Source organism: Hevea brasiliensis, chromosome 1 (genome assembly GCF_030052815.1).
Source record: "Hevea brasiliensis isolate MT/VB/25A 57/8 chromosome 1, ASM3005281v1, whole genome shotgun sequence".
NCBI lineage: Eukaryota > Viridiplantae > Streptophyta > Magnoliopsida > Malpighiales > Euphorbiaceae > Hevea > Hevea brasiliensis.
The window spans coordinates 648,985-673,100 of NC_079493.1; the positions used below are offsets into that span (position 1 = coordinate 648,985).

Consider the following 24,116-nt stretch of genomic DNA (forward strand, 5'->3'; position numbering starts at 1 on the left):
ATAAGCTTTTTCTTTTACAAGTTCAGAGCTGTCTTGCCAAGCCTACGTTTATCAATCAGTTTCCATGTAACTGGCTTGCTGCACCCCATTCCCCCTTCATAATGTTCATGTTTAAGATGCCCTCTCGGGGCCTTGTAATGCTAAATTAGCGATTCAGGAAAAAAAAAACCCCAAACCTATAGGAATCAAACCACCTCTCAGACTCTGATGATGTACACCATCAAAATCATTTGAGATCCATCATATATTGACCAATAGCATGTATGAGGCACCATTAAACATTTGACTACAAGCAAAGAAATCAAGTTCACAACTCTAATAAAAAACTCTAAGCAAGTCTAAAATTATATCATTACTAGCAATTTCAACAAAACAAAACAGAACAGCCATCCATATCCAAAAACTGATCATTCAAGTAAAATACTCCTGTAAGCATCAAGAAATTCTAGATATCTGGTACACAACTCCAAAATGAAAGTACTCCTTAAAAGATGCGTTGTGGCGCCCCCATGGTAGTCTTGAGGTGCAGGCACTTAACCTGATTTCCACCAAAAACAAAAAAATTATTTAACACATGATAGGACCTAAAACTAATATGAAGACAACTTTGTAATAATACATTGAACTGAAAAAGAAGACTGAAATTAATAAGCAATGCAAAGTAAAAGCTTATACTATAGTCATTAGCACTCACATTCTGCCAGTTTTTCTTCAACAAAGAAACTAGGAAATTGACGCTCATTTGTACATTTTGGAAGACCTGCTTCTCCTCCATAGCACAGTTACCAACAGCCACTCCCATGCAAAGTACCTTCTTCAATTGGAACTTCACTGTTGCTTTTGTTTCATTAACTTTAGACTCTAGGGACTCTTGGTGGGTGACAAGGGTAGGGAACTTCCCTGCATTGACGCAAGAATTGAAGCAAAACATAAGATATTATATCAAATCCAAAAGGCCAATCAACATTTCTACACATCTACAATTAACTCCAACAGCTAAAAACAAACACGATCTACTCTCAAGAAACTTGCCTGCCTTGTTGAGACCAGGGCCCAGAAGACGAGGAATCTGCTTGATGACTGATTCTGAAGCCAAAAACGCATGGTACTGCTTGGCAAGCTTCTTGACCAATTTCTTGTTTTTGTTTAGCTTCTTCAATGCTTCCACATCCATCCATTGTAAACCTATTCCTTCTGCCTGCCCAGGGGGAAAAAAAAAAAGCAATTCCAGTTAATTATTAAAATCATTTGACAATGAAATGCATATCACTATTAACTTGACTGAAAACAAATACATCCATTTTCACAACCCCATAACACTCCACACTTGACTTACGAAAAAGAGGGTGAAACATCCACAAAATAAGAATACAGAACAAGCTACAAAGAAGCATTGTGCTCTAGATGTCCAGATAGGAAGAAACATTGAAAAGAAAACAATAAAAGTTTGAATACATATATATTTCATGAAAGCTTGCAACAGAAGAAAAAGATTGAATTTTGAAATGATTACAGTAACAGTTGATGCACATGATTAAAGAAGTTCTGGCAGGAAAGTTTTACCAACTCAGTAAACTATAAATATCGCACAACAATGCAGTATGGATTACTGATCATTGATACAAAGAAAAAGTAAAGAAATAAACAAATTTGTAGGGCCGTACAAAAATTACAACATGGCAACAAATAACACAGGAGTTAGTGAGCAAGAAAAGGAACTGAAGAAAAAATTTTCCAATAACTGATAAAGTGTATTTAGCACAATAGTGTTTATCTATCATATAATCTCAGAAACACGAGCACTCTGCAAAATACTCCCTCAAAGAAGCAACGTTTAATTTTTCGTGCTATTTGTATGAGATAAAAAAACTACCATCCAAGTTCCAACATGCCAAAAAGATCACATTATCTGTTAAAAACTTGTAACACCCAAAACCACAGCATTGGCAACTCTAAAACATTAAGCAAGTGCAATGGCATAATACCTCCTCTACATGCTGAGCATCTCCAAGCATGCAAATTTTCATTTTGGGGCGGGGAATATGTGGCAGCTTCACTGAGCCACTGAAACGCTTATCCTTCTGGGGATCATAATTCTTGAGCCCAATTTGGAGCTCAATTGTCTCAGTGAAGTTCCGCTTCTTCTCTTTGGAAGAAGCCATAATAGTAGAGATGGCCTCTCTCAATGCCTCACTCTGAAGCTTACTGCAATAAAGGAAAATTTCCAATATTGAGCAGAAAATACAGCATGAACCAAACACGATGGTCATCATCACATGCCATAAAAGAACTTCCAGATAGAAGACAAACAATGCATGCCGTCAATTTTGCTACAAAACACATCATATACCATAAATATTCTATAGATGTATAAAATAATTACCAATCTGTAATCGGCCTAAATAGCAACAACCCACTTCCATTTGGATATAAAAGTAGAATAATCAATAAAAAGAGCTTCCAATAAAACAATAAAAATACCATAAATCCCATTACATTAAACAACTACATTCCATCAACACTGAAGAGTAATCATTTTTCAATAAGAGGCAATAGACACTAGAAATGTAACCTTTCAAACAAGATACAGAATATAAAACTATGAAAATAACAAGAGCTGAGATCTTCCCACTACCTCATGATTGGAAGCTTTCAAGAAAGGATCCTACAGGTTTCTTTCTTCCCTGTGAAAAAAAAAATTCAACCCAGTAATCAAATAACTCAGGAAGCTGCAGAAAGAAACAGAGATTTAATGGTAGGAGTAGAATTGAGATGTAGAAGATGAGAAGAGAGGCCGTGCAAACCTGACAAAATGAAGAAAAACCCTAGCTAGGGATGAGAAAGCTGGCTAATAGATGAATTTATACGGCACAAACCTTAAGCTGCTGAGAACCCTAGGGATCTTCATTAGCGATTGGGTTGGGCCAATTACAATTTGAATCCGTTTGAATCTCTATCTTTTTTATGGGCTACTTCTTCTATTAGGCCTTTTGAATTTTTATTTTTTTGGTAATTGTCTTCAATTTTATTATTAACTATTTTGGGCATTAATTCAATTATAAAAATAATATTTTTTAGAAAATATAATATATATATATATATATATATATATATTTAATTATTATACTTGCAATGAATTTCAAAACCAAACAAATCAAATTTATAGATAATGACCATTCAATAAATAAATTATTATTTTTTATGGATAAATATATACAATAGTTTTTTATAATGTTATTCAATAGAATATAATCACCATAATTATTAAATTCACAAATTTAGATATTCACTTCCATCATAAAATTTATTTATTATTTTTTTTATTATAAGAGATTACTAAAGTTTATATTTAAAATTTTATAATTTTAAATACAATTTAAATATTATTAATTAAGTGTTGTAAATTTGTAGAATTGCAATGGATTCCCAATGATAAAAAGCATTATAATTGTAGAGACTAAATTGATGCCTATATAAATTGATAATTGATATATCTTGTCTTATGGGGGGAACTTAAAATTAAAAAAAAATTAAAAATATTTTAATGTTTCATTTCATTTACAAAAAATATTTTCAATTGTGTATAAATATATACATATTTTTTAATTATGAGTGAATATAAATAATAAATAAATTATTTTTTAATTTTATTTAGTCCCTCTAAATATTATGATGAAGTTTGCCACGGAAGATAGTGTAAATTATTTGAGGGAGCAGCTTAGAACCTCATAGAAGAGTTTATTAGGGAAAGATAGGCAAAATAAATCTCTAGGAAAAGGCAATAAGGCTAGAGAACAAAGGGATATTTTTCATGGAACAAAAAAAAAAAAAAGGAGGATATTTTTCACCTCTTTGTGTGGTTAATTAATTCCTATGTAGTTGTATTTAAGATATGATTTTCATGAAATCTTAAATAAAATTATATTTTTTTAAATTATCATTATAGGATAAAATTCATTATAAAATTTTAAATAAATATATAGTATGATATAGATTATTGTTTATGTATATACAACACAACAAAGAGGGTCATGCCATCGTTTTAGTTGGTGGGAACGTAATTCTTTTTCTTTTTGTCATTTTTTTACTTGTGGGGTTATAAATCTTCATTTAATAAAAAAAAAAGTGAAAGAACTGAAAGGTGAAGAAATTAACAAAATTTCAAGTCATTCATAATTTTCCTTAAAAAAGAAATTGACATTGTAATCTTGAAAATTACATATTCAAATGTATATTGCCAATTAGTAGATGAATCGATTATTTATCATATTAATTACTGTGCATAGGCCAAGGCTAGCTAGTTGATAAAATAGGATAAGACATGAAGGAATTAAGCAAGCTTCGTCTTGCTTAGTCTAGTTCTGTAACACCCATAATTTTTAAATTTATTATTTTTGGATAAATATTGATATTTTATTTTATTTGAATTTTAGGAAATTATTTGAAATTTTTTAGATTTTAGAAACCGGGTTCGATTTTTCGAAAATATAAACTTTGATGATTTTTAAAAATTAATTTAAAGACCACATGATAAAACTAAAAATATATTTGGAGTCTACACATTTTTCTGAGTTTTCTGAAATTTTTTTCGGAATTTTTAGACCTCGTTTTTGGTCCCAAGAAAGAGTAAAAATTTAAAATTTTGTATTTCGAATCGAACCGACCGAATCGAACCGAACCGGATCGGACCGCTACTTCTTCTTCTTCTCTTTTTCTTCCGCGCGTCTCGACCTTCCTCTCATTCTCTCCCATTTTCTCTCTCCTCCCTCCTCTCCTTGCCGCGCTTGCCTCTGTCACCCGACTGCAGCGCGAGTCCTCGGCCACCCGGCTCGGCCACGCCCGTAGCGGCAAAACTTCGCCGCGGCGCGGCCTTGGCGTAACCGCCGTCTTCGGTCAAAATTCGGCCGATCCGACCACCAATCAAACCGGGTCTGGTGTCTAAATCCATCTACTCATCGAGAGCTTTCCATAGACACCAAGAACGCCGAGATCCATCAAGCGGGTTGTCCAATTTTTGCTCAGGAAGTTTTAGCCCATTTTGACTTTTGGGCTAGATTTCTCGCAAACCGTGAACCCCACAAAAAAACCGAGAGTACCAGAGCGCTCCACTCATCGAGAGCTTCGCGGCGATATAAATTTCAAATTTTTCTGACACCGTTTTTCGGTGGGTCCCACGGAACTTCGCAATACTTTTCCGAGCACTTAATGAGCTTAGAAAATTCTGTAAAATTTATGTACTAACCCCCGTGTTGTGGGCTTCGTGTAGGTATCTTCAATTCGCGGAAATTTGTGATTGTCCGATGTGAATTTTCGGCGAACAGCATCGAATTCTGGAAAAGTCTCCGGATTGGATCGAGGTTTTGGCTACCCCATCATTGTCGGGCGTCGGCGCGTCCCGAAGTCGGGCAAGCAAAGGTAAACCCGAACCTTGCTTTTTCGTAATTTTCTAGTGCTTTAATAGGATTAAAAATCCATAAAATATTCGTGGTAGCTCAGAAAATTTTGATTCTTTTTGCAATAGCCTAGTAATGTTACTAAGGACCGTGGTGCAAAGTTTTAGAATTTTTAGAGCTTGTTTGGGCAATTTTTACAAAAATGATCAATTATAATGACTAAATTGAAATTTTATATATTGTGATGGATAATTGATTTGATGGGCCCAGGAGGGGCTGTGTGATGTGATTGAGTTGTTGATATATGGATTGTGAATATAGAAGTGTGTTTTGAGCCTTTTGCAGGTTGGGTAGGTCCTAGGTATAGGGGAGACTCTGCCGGATTTTTGGCACGACTTAGGACGTATTTGATCTTTTCTTGATTTGTATTGAGTCAATTGTATTAAATAATTGTAATGTAATTGTCAGGTGAGCCGGGACAGCCTTCTTCCTCCGTCCAGCCGCCACAGTGATTGCTGTCAAATTTGTGAGTAAAATATTAATTTTAATTGTAATTTCGATATTATTATATGTTCAAGCATGTCCATGCATCACTTATATGCATATATCTATGTAGTTAAACTCTAGGCACGATTTATGTTGCATTCATAACTGTTAAAGTGCCATAGATGTTGTTGTGGTAATTTGGAGCAGTGTGCGTGCGTTGGCGTGCGTGTGATGTGGTGTGGACTATGGATAGGACGGGTAGACACGGCTTGAGATCTTCGCTGGGACCCGGTCCTTCGGGGGTAGTCACGGCTTGAGTTCTTCGCTGGGACCCCGATTTGGTATATTAAGCGAAAGTCCGGCTTGAGTTCTTCACTGGCACAGGTTGGATTTAAAAGAGCTGTATAGGGGATCAGCTCCCATATATTATGAATGATATTACTGAGTGTGTGAGTGCTCCAAGTTACCTTTTTGCTGTTATGATGTGAATTTATTGCTGATGTTGCATTTCACTCTACAGGGTACATTAGTATTAGATAGTTATAGAGATTATGGTTAAAATTGATATTTTACTCTCTGACTCGAACGCTCACTCCTGTTCAATATTTTTCCAGGCCACAGGAGGATATTTTTGAGGTTAACTTGCTTTTCTCCCTCGCAGGTCATCTATTTATGTTTGTGTAATTCTATAAACTTCTAGAATTTCCACATGTGTTAGAAATATTTATTTGATTGGGTCTGTAATATTATTATCATGTTGGACCTGTAGACGCATAACTTTATGCATGTTTGATGGGTTGGATGAGGAGCTAAGCTCCTATTTATTTTATGATGATATGAGTATGTGGAGGGTGAGCTGAGCTCCCCAGTTGATTATTTATTGTGTTTATAGGTCGGGTGAGTTAAAAACTCCCCGTTGAAAGCTCCATTTTATGGCCGGACTCTCTCCGGTTGATTTCTTGAAATTGGGCCTAAATGGGCCTTAGAGTTGGATTAATGATGTCACGACCCAACCTATGGGCCGGACCGGCACTAGGACCTGGGCCAGCCTAAAGCCCCCGAGGCCCGTAGTAAGCCTAACTGTTCATTAACCCAACTCTAAGGCCCATTTGGGCCCAATATCAAGAAAACAAACGGACAGAGTCCGGCCATAAAATGGACTTTCCAACGGGGAGTTTTCGACTCACCCGACCTGTAAACACAATAAATACTCAATTGGGGAGCTCAGCTCACCCTCCACATACTCATATCCTCATAAAAATAAATGGGAGCTCAGCTCCCTCATCCAATCCATCAAACATGCATATCATTTTACGTTTACAGGTCCAACATGATAATAATATTACAGACCATAATTAAATAAATACTTCTAACACATGCGAAAATTCTAGGAGTAAATAAAATTACACAAATATTGATAAACAATCTGCGAAGGAGAAAAGCAGGTTAACCAAAATAAAATCCTCCTATAGCCTGAAAAATATTGAGCAGAGTGGCGTCGACTCAGAGTAAAATATCAATTTTAACCACAATCTCTATAACTATCTAAAACTAATGCACCCTGTAGAGTGAAATGCAACATCAACATCATTTTCACATCATAACATCAAAAAGGTAATTTGGAGCACTCACGCACCCTGTAGCATCAATCATAACATATGGGAGCTGATCCCTATACGACTCTCTTAAATCCAACACGTGCCGAAGAACTCAAGCCGGACTTTCGCTTAATAAACCAAATTGAGGGTCCCAGCGAAGAACTCAAGCCGTGACTACCCCTCGAAGGATAGGGTCCCAGCGAAGAACTCAAGCCGTGACTACCCGTCCTATCCATAGTCCACACCACATCACACGCACGCCAATGCACGCACACTGCTCCAAATTACCACAACAATATCATGGCACTTTAACAGTTATCAATGCATCATAAATCGTGCCTAGAGTTTAACTACATAAATATATGCATATAAGTGATGCATGGGCATGCTTGAACATATAATAATATCGAAATTACAGTTAAAATTAATATTTTACTCATAGACTTGACGACAATCACTGTGGCGGCTGGGCGGAGGAAGAAGGCTGTCCCGGCTCACCTGACAATTATATTACAATTATTTAATACAATCTAACTCAATACAAACAAAGAAAAAGACCAATACGTCCTAAGTCGTGCCGAAAATCCGACAGAGTCTCCCCTATACCTAGGACCTACCCAACCTGCAAAAGGGCTCAAAACACACTTCTATACTCACAATCCATATATCCACAACTTAATCACATCACACAGCCCCTCCTGGGCCCATCAAATCAATCATCCATCACAATATGTAAAATTTCAATTTAGTCCCTATAGTTGATCATTTTTGCAAAAACTGCCCAAATAAGCTCTAAAAATTCTAAAACTTTGCCCCGCGGTCCTTAGCAATATTACTAGGCAATTGCAAAAAGAATCATAATTTTCTAAGCCACCACGAATATTTTATGGATTTTTATTCCTATTTAAGCACTAGAAAATTACGAAAAAGCAAGGTTCGGGTTTACCTTTGCCAATCGACTTCGAACGTGCTCGACGTCGACAATGGGGGCTAGCCAAAACCTCGGTCCAATTCGAGAATTTTCTCGATAACGGTGCGTTCGGCGAATTTCGCATCAGGTCAACTGTCGAATTTCCGCGAATCGAGGATACCTACACGAAGCCCATAACACGGGGGTTAGTACATAAATTTTTCAGAATTTTCTAAGCTCATTAAATGCTCGGAAAAACACTGCGAAGTTTCGTGGGACCCACCGAAAAACGGTGTCGGAAAAATTTGAAATTTATGTCGCCGCGAAGCTCTCGACGAGTGGAGCCTGCTGGTACCCTCGGTTTTCTCGTGGGATTCACGGTTTTCGAGAAATCTAGCCCAAAATTGAAAATGGGCTAAAATCTTCCCGAGCAAAAATCGGACAAACCGCTTGATGGATTTCGGCGTTCTTGGTGTCTATGGAAAGCTCTCGCCGAGTAGATGATTTTAGACACAAGACCCGGTCCAATTGGTGGCCGGATCGGCCGGATTTGGCCGGGGAAGCCGAAACGCCGCGCGCGCGAGGGAGGGAGATCGCGCGCGTTTTCCGGCCGTTCTGGGGTGGCAGGGTGGCGGCGGCTACTGGGTGGCGGAGGTGGTGGCGGGGAGGGAGGAGAGAGAAAAGAGAGAGAAAAGGGAGAGGGAACGACGCGCGCGGGGAAGAAAAAGGGAAGAAGGAAAAGGCCGGTCCGATTGACCGGTCCGATCCGGTCCTATTCGATTCGGCCGGTTCGATTCAGAATACAAAATTTTAAATTTTTACTCTTCCTCGGGACCGAAAATGAGGTCCAAAAATTCCGAAAAAATTCCAGAAAACTCAAAAAAATACATAGACTCCAAATATATTTTTAGTTTTGCCACGTGGTCTTTAAATTAATTTTTAAAAATCATCAAAGTTTATATTTTTGGAAAATCGAACCCGATTTTTAAAATCCGAAAAATCTCAAAAAAATTCCTAAAATTTAAATAAAATTAAAATACCAAAAATGCTCATAAAATTTAAAATTTTGGGGTGTTACATTCTTCCCCCCTTACAGAAAATTCGTCCTCGAATTTTACACAAGGCAGAATAAAGCACATGATTATACATTGAACAGATAAGGGTACTTGCTACGCATATCCCGTTCTGACTCCCAGGTGCACTCTTCCACTGACTGACTCCTCCACAAAACCTTAACCATAGGGATCTGTTTGGATCTCAGCTGTCTCACTTGGTAGTCCACTATGGCTACAGGCTGCTCCTCAAATGTCAAGTTCTCCTTTAGCTCTATCACATCCGGCTGCAGTACATGAGAAGGATCGGGAATGTATTTCCTGAGCATGGAGATGTGAAACACGGGATGAACGTGAGAAAGGTTGGGTGGTAGCTCCAACCGGTAGGCAACTGCTCCAACTCTATCAGTAACCTCAAAAGGTCCAATATACCGAGGTGCCAACTTGCCCTTCTTTCCAAATCTCATGACTCCCTTCATTGGAGAAACCTTCAGGAATACATAGTCGCCCACTGCAAACTCCACATCCCTCCGTCTGGGTCTGCATAACTCTTACGCCTCTTGAAATTGTCCTCAGTCGTTCCCTGATTAAAGGAACTACCTCTGAAGTGTACTGCACTAGGTCTACATCATGCACCTTTGCTTCCCCCATTTCTGTCCAACACAGAGGAGACCTACACTTTCTTCCATATAATGCCTCATAGGGTGCCATCCCTATGCTGGAGTGATAACTGTTGTTGTAGGCAAACTCCACCAAAGCTAGCTGCTCATCCCATTGACCTCCAAAATCCAAGACACTCATGCGAAGCATGTCTTCCAGTGTTTGGATTGTCCTTTCGGACTGTCCGTCTGTCTGAGGGTGGAAAGCCGTACTGAAGTTCAACTGTGTGCCAAGTGCCTCCTGCAACTTTCTCCAAAACCGAGAAGTGAACTGGGGCCCTCTGTCAGATATTATGGAAGCCGGAACTCCATGCAATCTGACTATTTCTCGAATGTAGAGCCGGGCATACTGTGCCACAGAATATGTAGTCTTCACAGGTAAGAAGTGAGCTGATTTGGTCAAGCGGTCTACAATTACCCATATCGAATCACATCCTCGCGTGGTACGAGGCAACCCAGTCACAAAATCCATAGTGATCATTTCCCACTTCCATTCTGGGATAGGGAGCTCTTGCAGCTTCCCTAACGGTCTCTGTTGTTCAAACTTCACCTTCTGACAAGTCAAGCACTTGGACACAAAGTCTGCTATGTCTCTCTTCATGCCATTCCACTAATAGCTATCTTTCACATCATGGTACATCTTGGTGGAACCTGGGTGGACACTGTAAAGTGTGTAGTGTGCCTCTTGCATGATTTCATTCCTGAGGTTGTCCACATCGGGCACACATATCCTAGAACCTTGCACTAGGGCTCCATCATTGGAAAACCCAAACTCACCACCTTCACCTTGCTGTACTCTTTCTATAATCTTCATCAGTTGTTGGTCTCTGTGCTGGGAAACTCTAACTCTGTCCCTCAAGTCTGGCCTCACTGAAAAGTGAGCCAACAATACCCCCTCATCTGAAAGATCTAGGATTAAACCTTGATCCATCAACTCATGTACCTCCTGAATCAATGGTCTCTTCTCTACTGAAATGTGCGCCAAAGCGCTGTAAGATTTTCTGCTCAAGGCATCTGCTACAACATTGGCCTTCCCAGGGTGGTACTGGATGGTGCAATCATAGTCTTTCAGAAGCTCCATCCATCTCCTCTGTCTCAAGTTTAAATCCCTCTGCTGGAAGATGTACTTCAAGCTCTTATGGTCGGTGTATATCTCGCACACTTCACCATACAGGTAGTGTCTCCAGATTTTTAGTGCAAAGACTACAACCGCCATTTCCAAATCATGGGTGGGGTAGTTCTGCTCATGCCTCTTCAGCTGCCTTGAAGCATAAGCCACTACCTTTCCATTCTGCATCAAAACACACCCTAGGCCAACTCTGGAGGCGTCACACTACACGGGGTATCCTTCACCACTCACGAGTAGTGTCAACACAAAGCGGTGGTTAGACACTCCTTAAGCTTCTGGAAACTCACCTCACAGTCATCAGTCCAAATGAATGGAACATTCGTCCTGGTCAACTTAGTTAGGGGAGCCGCTATCCTGGAGAAATCTTGTACAAAACACCTATAGTAGCCAGCTAAACCCAGAAAACTTCGCACCTCAATGACTGTTGTAGGCCTAAGCCAATCAGTTACAGCTTCAATTTTCTTGGGATCCACTTGAATACCGTCACTAGAAACCACATGCCCCAAGAATGAGATGCTTTCTAGCCAAATTCACATTTTGAAAATTTGGCATATAGCTGGTGCTCCCTCAAAGTCTGCAACACCATCCTCAAGTGCCACACGTGTTCTTCCTCGGTCTGAGAGTATACCAAAATGTCATCTATGAATACGATGACAAAACGGTCTAAAAATGGCTTGAACACCCTGTTCATCAAGTCCATGAAGGCTGCTGGTGCATTAGTGAGTCCAAAAGACATCACCAAGAACTCATAATGACCATATCTTGTCCTGAAAGCCATTTTGGACACGTCCTCATTCCTGATTCTCAACTGATAGTAGCCTGATCGCAGGTCTATCTTGGAAAAGAATCTAGCTCCTTGGAGCTGATCAAACAAATCATCGATCCGAGGAAGTGGATACTTGTTCTTCACAGTCACCTTGTTCGGTATGCGTAGTCGATACACAACCTCAATGACCCATCCTTCTTTCTAACAAATAGAACAGGAGCACCCCAGGGTGAAGTGCTCGGACGTATGAAACCCTTGTCCAAAAGCTCCTGTAGTTGCTCCTTCAGCTCTTTCAATTCTGCTGGTGCCATCCTGTAAGGTGGCATGGATATGGGGTTTGTACCCGGCACAACATCAATGCAAAACTCTATTTCCCTTCCTGGTGGCAACCCTGGAAGCTCCTCTGGGAAGACATCCATAAATTCTCTGATAACAGGAACATTTTCCATGCTGACACCTTCTACAGATGTATCTCTCACCAATGCCAAATACCCTTGGCATCCACGCCTCAATATTTTTCTAGCACTAATTGCTGACACCAAATTATATGGAGCCACGCTCCTGTCACCATCAAAGCTAAACTCTTCCACACCAGGTATGTGGAAATACACCTTTTTGTTTCTGCAGTCTAAAGTAGCATAGTGAGTTGACAACCAATCCATCCCCAGGATTACATCAAAATCCATTACTGGTAGAGGAACCAAGTCTGCTGGGAGGATCTTTCCATCCACTACCACTGGGCTACCCGGAAAAACTAGATCTACATCTATGTTGTCACTAAGTGGGGTAGCTACTGACAAAGGGCACTCTAAAGTTGTAGGGTTTCTACCCAACCTTATGGCAAACACAGGGGAGACAAATGAGTGCGTAGCACCCGGATCTATCAAAACACGAGCCTCATAAGAACAGACCAGAAGAATACCTGCCACAACTGCATTGGAAGCCTGAGCATCCTGGTGGGTCAGGGTGAAAACCCAAGCTTGACCCCTACCCTGAGTGGCAGAACCTTGATATCGACTTCTACCTCGACCGCCTCCAAATCCACGCCCCCTTGTCCTCGGCCTGGCTACATCGAATCGATCGCTGCCATGTTGGAAGTACCCGGATACAACTGGCGAGGAACATTTGGAACAGAACCCTGTGACCCCATATGTGGCTCGCTGAACACGGGGCATTCCCTAGCAAAGTGACCTGGTTGGCCACACCTGAAGCATACTCCTGACCCCATCAAACAAGGTCCTGAATGTCCTCTTCCACACTGTGCACACGGTGCCAAAGAGGATCTGAACTGCACCTAAGCTGCCATACTCGAATCGTGACATTCTGGATCCGCACAGTGCAGATCCTCGTGGTCTGTGTCTAAAACCACTCTTCTTATTCCTACTTCTTTCTCTGTAATTATTCTGGCCACCACTATCTAGAGTACCCATGGAAGGGACACCTGAGGAACCCTCTGCTCTATTTTTCTTGGCTCTCCCGCTGTCATCCGCAGCATAGCTGATCTTTATCTGTCTAGCTCGATCAACTACCAAGACAAAAGACTGATCAGACATCATGGCTAGGTTCGCATACCTCCTGTCAAGCCCCCTTAGGAATCTCTTCACCTTCATAGTTTCTGTAGCTACTGCTGCAGGGGCATATCTGCTCAATTCCAGAAATTGCAGAGCATATTCGCTCTGCACCGCCATTCGTCTTAAGGCCTCAAAGGCCCACTGCTTCTGATCTCTGAAGCTTTCTGGCACAAACCGATTGATAAAAAGTTTCACAAACTGAGCCCATGTCAAACCCTCTATCCGGGGTAACACGTAGTCATTCATCCATTGTCTAGGCATAGGCCACATGACATGCTGCATACACTCTATCAGTCTTCTATCAGTCAACTGTAATTTTGTTCCTGCCTGTCTGCAGGAATCCAAAAACTGATATGCATCGTCTGACACATCATAAGTACCAGGCACCAACTTCTTGAAATTTATGATCTGTTTGTAAGATTCCTCTCTTGGTGCGGTGGACTGCTGCTGCTGTGGAGGGTGGACCATATACTGCGCCATCATATCAATGGTCCTCTGCAACCCAGCTAGAGTAGCTGCCATGGGGTCCATGGGACCCTGTGCCATAAAGGACTGATCCTGTACTGGGGGTGGCTGCTCCTCTACTTGAGCAGCTCTAGGCCTCCTACCCCACCTCCTCGGGGCAGGCGCCTCATCTTGTGCCGACACCTCGTCGGGCACATCTGGTTCTGGTGCAGTGGCAGCTCTCCTGCTTCTACGCATTTTCCTGAAATTCAGCAGCATTAGCCCACAAAAATTCAAAACTGCTCATTACACAGCTCTATAGACTCATATTTATACATAACATATGGAGCAGAAACTAGAAGCAAAGATGACAATGCAAGACGAATATGGACCCTATATTTCTGCATGTGACTCCTAGTAGACTCTTCCCAACACTTTAGACAACATTCCCTAAGAATCTGGAGCCTAAGCTCTGATACCACATTTGTCACGACCCAACCTATGGGCCGGACCGGCACTAGGACCTGAGCCAGACTAAAGCCCCCGAGGCCCGTAGTAAGCCTAACTGTTCATTAACCCAACTCTAAGGCCCATTTGGGCCCAATATCAAGAAAACAAATGGACAGAGTCCGGCCATAAAATGGACTTTCCAACGGGGAGTTTTCGACTCACCCGACCTGTAAACACAATAAATACTCAATTGGGGAGCTCAGCTCACCCTCCACATACTCATATCCTCATAAAAATAAATGGGAGCTCAGCTCCCTCATCCAATCCATCAAACATGCATATCATTTTACGTTTACAGGTCCAACATGATAATAATATTACAGACCATAATCAAATAAATACTTCTAACACATGCGGAAATTCTAGGAGTAAATAAAATTACACAAATATTGATAAACAATCTGCGAAGGAGAAAATCAAGTTAACCAAAATAAAATCCTCCTGTAGCCTGAAAAAATATTGAACAGGAGTGAGCATTCGACTCAGAGAGTAAAATATCAATTTTAACCATAATCTCTATAACTATCTAAAACTAATGCACCCTGTAGAGTGAAATGCAACATCAACATCATTTTCACATCATAACATCAAAAAGGTAATTTAGAGCACTCACGCACCCTGTAGCATCAATCATAACATATGGGAGCTGATCCCCTACACAGCTCTCTTAAATCCAACCTGGTGCCAGTAAAGAACTCAAGCCGGACTTTCGCTTAATAAACCAAATCGAGGGTCCCAGCGAAGAACTCAAGCCGTGACTACCCCTCGAAGGATCGGGTCCCAGCGAAGAACTCAAGCCGTGACTACCCGTCCTATCCATAGTCCACACCACATCACACGCACGCCAACGCACGCACACTGCTCCAAATTACCACAACAACATCATGGCACTTTAACAGTTATCAATGTATCATAAATCGTGCCTAGAGTTTAACTACATAAATATATACATATAAGTGATGCATGGGCATGCTTGAACATATAATAATATCGAAATTACAGTTAAAATTAATATTTTACTCACAAACTTGACGACAATCACTATGGCGGCTGGGAGGAGGAAAAAGGCTGTCCCGGCTCACCTGACAATTATATTACAATTATTTAATACAATCTGACTCAATACAAACAAAGAAAAAGACCAATACGTCCTAAGTCGTGCCAAAAATCCGGCAGAGTCTCTCCTATACCTAGGACCTACTCAACCTGCAAAAGGGCTCAAAACACACTTCTATACTCACAATCCATATATCCACAACTCAATCACATCACACAGCCCCTCCTGGGCCCATCAAATCAATCATCCATCACAATATGTAAAATTTCAATTTAGTCCCTATAGTTGACCATTTTTGCAAAAACTGCCCAAATAAGCTCTAAAAATTCTAAAACTTTGCCCCGCGGTCCTTAGCAATATTACTAGGCTATTGCAAAAAGAATCATAATTTTCTAAGCTACCACGAATATTTTATGGATTTTTAATCCTATTTAAGCACTAGAAAATTACAAAAAAGCAAGGTTCGGGTTTACCTTTGCCAATTCCGACTTCGGGAACGCACTCGGGACGTCTGACAATGGGGGGCTAGCCAAATCCTCGGTCCAATTCGGAGACTTTTCGTGCAGTGCATGCAGCGGAATTTCGTGAACTTGGTCAACTGTCGAATTTCCGCGAATCGAGGATACCTATACGAAGCCCATAACACGGGGGTTAGTACATAAATTTTTTCAGAATTTTCTAAGCTCATTAAATGCTCGGAAAAACACTGCGAAGTTCCGTGGGACCCACCGAAAAACGGTGTAGGAAAAATTTGAAATTTATGTCGCCGCGAAGCTCTCGACGAGTGGAGCGTGCTGGTACCCTCGGTTTTCTCGTGGGATTCATGGTTTTCGAGAAATCTAGCCCAAAAGTCGAAATGGGCTAAAATCTTCCCGAGCAAAAATCGGACAAACCGCTCTATGAATTTCGGCGTTCTTGGTGTCTATGGAAAGCTCTCACCGAGTAGATGATTTTAGACACAAGACCCGGTCCAATTGGTGGCCGGATCGGCCAGATTTGGCCGGGGAAGCTGAAACGCCGCGCGCGCGAGGGAGAGAGATCGCGCGCATTTTCCGGCTTACGGGCGGCCACTGGCCGGGTGGCAGGGTGGCGCGCGGCCTACCGGGTGGGTGGGGAGGTGGTGGCGGCAGGGGAGGGAGGAGAGAGAAAAGGGAGAGGGAACGATGCGCGCGGGGAAGAAAAAGGGAAGAAGGAAAAGGCCGGTCCGATTCGACCGGTCCGATCCGGTACGGTTCGATTCGGCCGGTTCGATTCAGAATACAAAATTTTAAATTTTTACTCTGCCTCGGGACCGAAAACGAGGTCCAAAAATTCCGAAAAAAATTCCAGAAAACTCAGAAAAATACATAGACTCCAAATATATTTTTAGTTTTGCCACGTGGTCTTTAAATTAATTTTTAAAAATCATCAAAGTTTATATTTTCGGAAAATCGAACCCGATTTTTAAAATCCGAAAAAAATCTCAAAAAAATTCCTAAAATTTAAATAAAATTAAAATACCAAAAATGCTCATAAAATTTAAAATTTTGGGGTGTTACAAATGAATAGATAGGCTTACTACGGGGTGAGCCGGATCGTGACAAGTTTGGTATAATATTTAAAGGCATATTATTTATTTGGATTTGATCGACAATAATTTTTAAAATAGTATTTAATATTTTGATTATAGTCAAAATATTAGTGTTTAGAAGTTAATAGGAGTTATCCACGAAAAACTATCTTTCTAACTCTTAAAAGTTGAGTAAATATTTTGATTATAATTAATAAGATTATGCAGTTATTATAATAACTATTTTTACCGAATTTATATATATATATATATATATATGTTAGAACATATTCAAATCTTAAAAGGAACGGATAGTTTTGATGTTTCATGATTGTTATATGAAAAATTGACCAATTCTTTTTTTTTAAATAAAAAAAAAAAAGGAAAGGAAGTGATCATATCAAAACCAAAGCAGTGAGAAGCAAATGCATCTGAAGAAGAAGAACAATCTACCCCATGTGTGTGTTTTAGTTGAATGGTATTGAATTTTTATTTTAAAACTTTAAGATTTGGAGTTTAAACCCCCACTTGCAGATGAATTAAAATGAAAAAACACATCAGCTAGCTGCAATTAATACAGCATCGATAGATCACTAACAATTCTAATATTGACATAGTTCAAAGTCTGGTAATGAAATCTGTTGGAGTCTCATATTGGCTAATTACAAAGAATTGAAGGAAAATATATAGCAAAAGAGATCTAAACTAAATTGGCTTAAACCATTTTGTTGGAGACAACCCAAGCTCTTAAGCACTTTGATCCATCTTATTTACTGCAAATTGATCATAACCCAGAGGACCTTTTTTCCCTGTAACTACAAATAAAATTGATAGAAGAGGGAAGTTCTTGCTGCTGATCATAATAATAAAAGAAAAATTATAAATTAATTAAAATGGAAGAATTAAGAAAAAGGGGTTGAAATTCAACACCTACTTCCTATCCTTAAACGTTGAGAAGTTGATTTTTTTTGACCCTCAGCAGCAAGTGATTGACGAGCTGATGCAATTCCATCAGGGGCTAATAACTTGTCGAAGGAAGAACAATCAATCCAATCCTTAAGAAAATCTTCATGACCCCAAGTATCTGTAATCACAACTTGACCAGCCACCTCTTCTCGATGCTTCTTTAATCTTTCACGTCCAGAATCACAGGCTTCATTAACACGATCGCTAGGAGCCAAATTAACTACTGATGAGTTGTTTGTTTCTAAGGAAAATGCAGAAATCTGTTGGGGTGATCCCATAATAGAATTTTTGTGGTTTATAGCATTCCTGGGCTCTTTTGCGTGGATGACAAATGATAATGAGTACCCTCCATCATCCTCCCTCAATAATGGTGCAGGAGAAAGACTACCATAACTTTTCTTTTTATATATATATATATATAAAGGGTATAGAGTACTATAAATTTTAGTAACTAAACATTAATCCAATTATTGACTTTTCTATCTCCTTGAACACTAGTGCGCCGTACACTCATATAGAAGGGAAAAGCTTATACACACTCCAAGTTACGAGTATATGAGTTCCACCGTATGTAATGTATTCTAAATCAATAAGAAAGTAAGAATTTTTCTACAGAAAAAATAATTATAATTTAAATTTAGGTGTGTGTCTCATAGGATTATTTTGAATTATGCAAGTTACCTATTAAATGAAAGAAAATACTAACTATTAGACTTTAATTTTACAATACTAAAATTATCTTAAAAGTTATAAAATTTTAAATTTAAATTATAGTCGAGCCGATTGTAAAAAAAAGAAATTAATGTTAATTTATAGTTTATATATTATTTAGTATTAAAATTTGAATTGATAGGGTTCATCTAAATTATAACGTCGAACCATTGAAGTGACCATTCATTGAATTCTTAATTAAATGAAAAGAAATGAATTAAAGAAAGAAAGCAAAGGGAAGAATGAATGGGCAGGCTTGATTACACGTTAGAAGAAATAATATTGTATGGTACAAGACATCTCTGCGTCTCATGGTTGATGATGATGATGTCAATTTTGTGTGGTTTAGTTTTACTTCTCATAAAGGCAGATTTAGAAATAGTAGGTTTCTTTATATATATATATATATATATATATATATATATATATATATATATATTTTCAATATGATTTAGGTGGGGTTGGTGGGGATTTTTAATGGGTGACTTTGATAGTACAAGTTTGAGCTCAGCAGGAAATAATTCATTTTTCTTCTTGAAGCAAAGATGTGAACATGTATGCAAGAAAATGTTAGGTATTTTTTTCTCATATAATCACCAAATATATTTTTAGCTTATCATTACTATCATTATTTTTATTTAATTTTGAATTAAAATTTAAATTTTATTTCAATATTATTAAACTGAAATTTATTGATATAGATGTCGTTAATCATGGAAAGCTTAGTCTGCATATAAAATCTCCCCACGCCATACATGATCTTGCTGGTCAATGCACATTTATGAACCTCAACTATCCATACAGCAACACATGGAATTGAAGAGACAAGGAGTACAAATTCCTGTTGATTTTTCCAGTGAATTTTTTTTGTACATATATTTATGAATTATATTGATTATAATACTATTATATATGTTTGAACGTCAAATCAACCCCAATGCTCAGACCCTATTTATTGGAAAATTATATCATGAAATGCATCTAATGATTTATCATAATATGTATATTTATTAGTTATATTAAATAAAAATTTTTATTCTTTTAATTATTTTTTCTTTAAAAATCATTAATTTTTATTTATATAATTTTTTAATTAAAAATTTATGGCATAGATCCTACCACACTGAGTTAGATCATAGCTAGATGTGCATTGTTTTGACTATTTTTTACACCCAAGATATGAATAATTTGTTTCATGATCTGCTGCAAATGGAGTTTTTTTCTTTATTATTATTTTTTTTATTTTTGTCCTATTTTTTTAAAATAAATAGTTCACTTTTTATTATAGGGTGAAGTCTGGGATTTGAGTTATGACTAAAACAATCAAAATTGTGAAAAAATACAAATCTTATAGATATGTGATTGAATGTTGAAATAAATGAAGAAAATCTGTTCATGCAAAGAAAAAGTTATTTCTTTATTTCTTTTTTAAAGCTGCAAATTAACTTTTTATACTAATAATTATGGTTTAAATAATGAAAAACTTCTCGGGTTCGAATCGTTTCATCTAATTATTTTAAAATTTATCAATGAGAAAAATACAAAGCTACTTTCTGTTGTATAATCAATGGTTATTATTCTAGTGCATTAGACATTCACCGAATTCAAAAGAATAATATAATGCCATTTCCTTGTATTCAAAAAGATGAAGAAAAAAATACCTTCTTTTAGTAATGAATAAAATCTGAAAGATCAAAGAAAAATTCAACAAAGCCCTAAAGAGATATATATACACAAGACCACAAAATTTTCCTTGTGCTCAAAACCAATTCATATTAGAAAACAATCTAGTTTAATTTCTAGCAAAAACCCATTTCAGGATCTTGATTTTTTTTTGGCAACAAATTATGCCAGTGCCTGGTTCGGTTGTGCAAGGGTTCCCACAGACCAGTATGCTTTTTGGTCATGGAGGGAGAAAAAGAATCATTGAAGGCTCTGAAGAAGATCTAAGAAGAAAGGAGAGGAAAAAGATTAGAAATAGAGCATCTGCTGCTAGATCTCGAGAGAAGAAAATGGTATATATATGCATTTAGTTTACATAGAAAAATACATATAATAGGATAATTTTTTAAATGTTTTATATGTTTTATATTATATTTTAAGGAAAGAACAAGAGATTAATAAGTTACCTTTGGAAATCAATGTTTTTTTTTTTTGCAGGAGAGGACAAAATTTCTGGAAGAAAAAGTAGAAGAACTAAGAGAAGAGAATGCCCAGATGGAGCGATTAGTCAAATTAATTATTACTGGTAGTTCATCACTTAAATTTATTTTTAGAGAAAATGAGCGCTCTAAGTGTATTAAAAAATAGAGGCTAACCAACGAGTTTTAGCTCTGTGATAACGGAATTGTCTTACAGATTGTGAAGTTTTGAGTTTAGCTTTAGTCGAAGTCAAATAAATTCAAGGGGCTAAAGTAGATCTCTAGTTAACATAATTAATTTATTTTTCAGGATAAAAAAGGTAAACGAATTTTATATATATTGTTGAATATTTGCAGATGGAGGAAGAGGAGGAGAATGATAAGCAGATCATCAAGGCTGAAGAAGAGACTGCAAATAAGCGTAAGGGTTTGAGGAGGACCTTGACCTCACCATGGTGATCATGTTCTTGAAATGGGCTAAAAATACATAATTCACCTTATGAGATGCTGTCTAGTTTGAAACTTTTCATAATTTGCTGAATCAAATAAAGTTCAGATCTGGCGTAACTGGGCAGAATGTATTTGCTTTAATCGTTCTCTTTCTTTCCTTCCTAATATTTTTAAACGTCTAATTATTTCATAGATCTATTTCCTCCATTGAATTTGCACAAAAATAACATATTTTAAAGCAAGAATAAATTTTCTTACAACTGCATATATTTGAAGAAGAAAAGCATTAAGGGTTTACCTTCAACTCTCATAAAAACACAAATAATTTTAATTAATTTAAGGATCACATATATATGCTTCCACTTCTATTTATTTGCAACCATACATATGACCTCAGAAATTCAAGATTTCATGCATGATTCAAAGACTGCAGACGAAAACGTGCGGAGTCTAGCTATAAGCTCATCTTGTTCCGTACACTAAATCCCAAACAGGAAATTAGATGAAATATTATAATTAATTAACTTCAATAACACCTACTTTCTATCCTCAATCTTTGAGAGCTTCCAGCTCAACGTCCATCAGCCATTAATGCTTCACGAGCCGATGCAATTCCATTAGGAGCTAAAAGCTTATCAAAAGAAGAATAATCAATCCATTCCATAAGAAAATTCTCTTGACTCCAAGTGTCTGGTATCTTTACCTGTCCAGCCACCTCTTCTCGATGCCTCTTTAATCTTTCTCTTCCACTCTTCTTCTCCTTTTCATGTTGTGTAGGACTAGTCGCTGATGAAAATGATAATGATGATGATGAGCTAGGTTGAGAGAAGGTTTGAGCTTGCAATTCTTCTTCATAATCATCTGCAGGTTCACTCAAGTTTTGTAACCTGATGGGTGAATTCTCAGTGGAAGAACTAGAAACCACGTTTGTTTTTGCCGAGGATGAAAGAATATTCCGGCAACTGGATTTGTTGGGGGGTTCATTATTGTTGGATGAGATCAGATGGGTGCCCTCCATATTTCTGCAATGAGAATTGAGGATATAGGGAAAGGTAGGGAAAAGGGCTTTAGAAAGAATTATATATATATATATATATATATATATATATATATATATATATATATATATCGAAGCTCAGAATGTAAATTTCAGAGTCTTGAATTAATTTTGATAGAATTATAATTGTGTGGGGAAAGAGAGAGAAGAAGAATGAAGGGGAAGTAATAATACACGTCACTAGGGTTGATGTTTGTATGGTATGTAACATTTCTACGTCATGCTTGTTATTGGGGTTCTTATTTGTGTGGTTTATTTCTCATCAAGCCGTCAACTTTAGATTTTAGAATAGTAAATGGTCTTCCCCCTTTTTTTTTTTCTCCCTTCCTTTTTTAACTATTTTAATTCTCACTATTTTCTCCCTTTTTGCTAATCTAGCTAAAAATTATTAAAGTTAATTTATAAATTTTAATTTTTTGCGTAAAAAATTAGGAGAATCTGCAAGATAAATAATATATCTTTAGTCACTAAATCAAAATAGTCTAGATAAATTTTAATTTAATGATATAAAAATTATTTTTAAAATTATAAAATTATATTATACTTGGTGGCATAAGAAGACATAAAATTTCTCTCAAGTTAGAAATAAGAAAGTAATTTTACAGATAAAGTGACAAAAAGATTATGTCAAATGTGTTCAGATCATTCTTTTTTTTTTCTTTGATTGAGGTAGAATACACAAACACTTGAATAAGAGACAGGAATAGATAACTGTTAAAATCACGATAATTTTAATAGAATTTTTATTTCTGTAACACCTCTAATTTTTAAATTAATTATTTTGTGGGTAGATATTAATATTTTATTTTATTTAAATTTTGAAAAATTATTTGAAATTTTTCGAATTTTTGAAATCGGTTTCAATTTTTCGAAAATATAAAACTTTGATGATTTTTAAAAATTTATTTAAAGACTACATGAAAAAACTAAAAATATATTTAGACTCTACAAATTTTTTTGAGTTTTCTGAAATTTTTTTAGAATTTTTGAACCTCGTTTTCGGTTCTAAGGTAGAGTAAAAATTCAATTTCGTGTACCTTGAATCGAATAGGCCCGGATCTGACTGGTTGAATTGGATTAGCCCTTTTTTCTTTTCTTCTTCCTCTTCCGCGCGCCCCCGACGCTCTCTCTCTTTCTCTCGTTTTCTCTCTCCTCTCTCCTCCTCTCGCTGCCACACCGCCACCCCAGCCTCCCACCCACGGCACCTCCAAAGACTTTACCTGCCGCCACGACACCTGTGCCTCCAGAAAATGGCTCAAAAGCTCCCCCTACGTGCCGCGTGACTTTTCACCTCCCTGACCAAAATCCGGCGGATCCGGCCACCAATCGGCCCGAGTCTTGTCCCAAAACACATTTACACCTCGAGAGTTTTCTATAGACACCAAGAACACAAAAATCTATTAAACGGTTTATCTAATTTTTGCCTAGGAAGTTTTAGTCTATTTTAACTTTTGGCCTAAATTTCTCAAAAATCGTAAACCCCATAAAAAATCTGAGAGTACCCGAGTGCTCCACTGGTCAAGAGTTTCGCGGCAATACTTATTTCAAATTTTTCTAACATCGTTTTTCGAAGGATCCCGTGAGACTTTGCAGTATTTTTCCGGGCATTAAATGAGTTTAGAAAATTTCGTAAAAATTATATATTAACCCCGTGTTATGGGCTTCAC

General features: G+C 37.7%; 4 protein-coding genes across 4 annotated transcripts; 1 reads left to right on the plus strand and 3 right to left on the minus strand.

Moving 5' to 3' along the window:
* Positions 1 to 213: 213 nt before the first annotated feature.
* On the minus strand, positions 214 to 2,910 carry LOC110662439 (60S ribosomal protein L10a-2). The gene is made up of 6 exons (XM_021821403.2): positions 2,805 to 2,910; positions 2,636 to 2,684; positions 1,986 to 2,205; positions 1,033 to 1,198; positions 695 to 900; positions 214 to 538 (listed from the first exon to the last, which is right to left on the minus strand). The coding sequence occupies exons 2-6, from the start codon at positions 2,638 to 2,640 to the stop codon at positions 485 to 487; spliced, it is 651 nt and encodes a 216-aa protein (XP_021677095.1). The 5' UTR covers positions 2,641 to 2,684; positions 2,805 to 2,910; the 3' UTR covers positions 214 to 484.
* A 14,776-nt stretch (positions 2,911 to 17,686) lies between these two features.
* LOC110659955 (protein BIC1) lies at positions 17,687 to 18,489 on the minus strand. The gene is made up of 2 exons (XM_021818075.2): positions 18,059 to 18,489; positions 17,687 to 17,939 (listed from the first exon to the last, which is right to left on the minus strand). Exons 1-2 carry the CDS (start codon positions 18,366 to 18,368, stop codon positions 17,872 to 17,874), a joined length of 378 nt encoding a protein of 125 aa, XP_021673767.2. The 5' UTR covers positions 18,369 to 18,489; the 3' UTR covers positions 17,687 to 17,871.
* Positions 18,490 to 20,513: 2,024 nt separating this feature from the next.
* LOC110659888 (ABSCISIC ACID-INSENSITIVE 5-like protein 2) lies at positions 20,514 to 21,520 on the plus strand. The gene is made up of 2 exons (XM_058130540.1): positions 20,514 to 20,816; positions 20,962 to 21,520. The coding sequence occupies exons 1-2, from the start codon at positions 20,649 to 20,651 to the stop codon at positions 21,109 to 21,111; spliced, it is 318 nt and encodes a 105-aa protein (XP_057986523.1). The 5' UTR covers positions 20,514 to 20,648; the 3' UTR covers positions 21,112 to 21,520.
* Positions 21,521 to 21,697: 177 nt separating this feature from the next.
* Positions 21,698 to 22,500, minus strand: LOC110659954 (protein BIC2-like). Its single transcript, XM_021818074.2, has one exon. The coding sequence runs from the start codon at positions 22,408 to 22,410 to the stop codon at positions 21,964 to 21,966; it is 447 nt and encodes a 148-aa protein (XP_021673766.2). The 5' UTR covers positions 22,411 to 22,500; the 3' UTR covers positions 21,698 to 21,963.
* Positions 22,501 to 24,116: the final 1,616 nt, after the last annotated feature.

Bases quoted from the DNA above. Each gene is read 5' to 3' on its own strand.
- LOC110662439 (XM_021821403.2), bottom strand. The intron at 901-1,032 runs GCAAGTTTCTTG...GCGTCAATGCAG, and splicing joins CCCTGGTCTCAACAAGGCAG to GGAAGTTCCCTACCCTTGTC. The intron at 539-694 runs GTGAGTGCTAAT...GGTGGAAATCAG, and splicing joins TGAAGAAAAACTGGCAGAAT to GTTAAGTGCCTGCACCTCAA.
- LOC110659955 (XM_021818075.2), bottom strand. From the start codon at position 18,368: ATGGGATCACCCCAACAGATTTCTGCATTTTCCTTAGAAACAAACAAC. The intron at 17,940-18,058 runs GTAGGTGTTGAA...TTTTATTTGTAG, and splicing joins TCAACGTTTAAGGATAGGAA to TTACAGGGAAAAAAGGTCCT.
- LOC110659954 (XM_021818074.2), bottom strand. From the start codon at position 22,410: ATGGAGGGCACCCATCTGATCTCATCCAACAATAATGAACCCCCCAAC.
- LOC110659888 (XM_058130540.1), top strand. From the start codon at position 20,649: ATGCCAGTGCCTGGTTCGGTTGTGCAAGGGTTCCCACAGACCAGTATG. The intron at 20,817-20,961 runs GTATATATATGC...TTTTTTTTGCAG, and splicing joins GATCTCGAGAGAAGAAAATG to GAGAGGACAAAATTTCTGGA.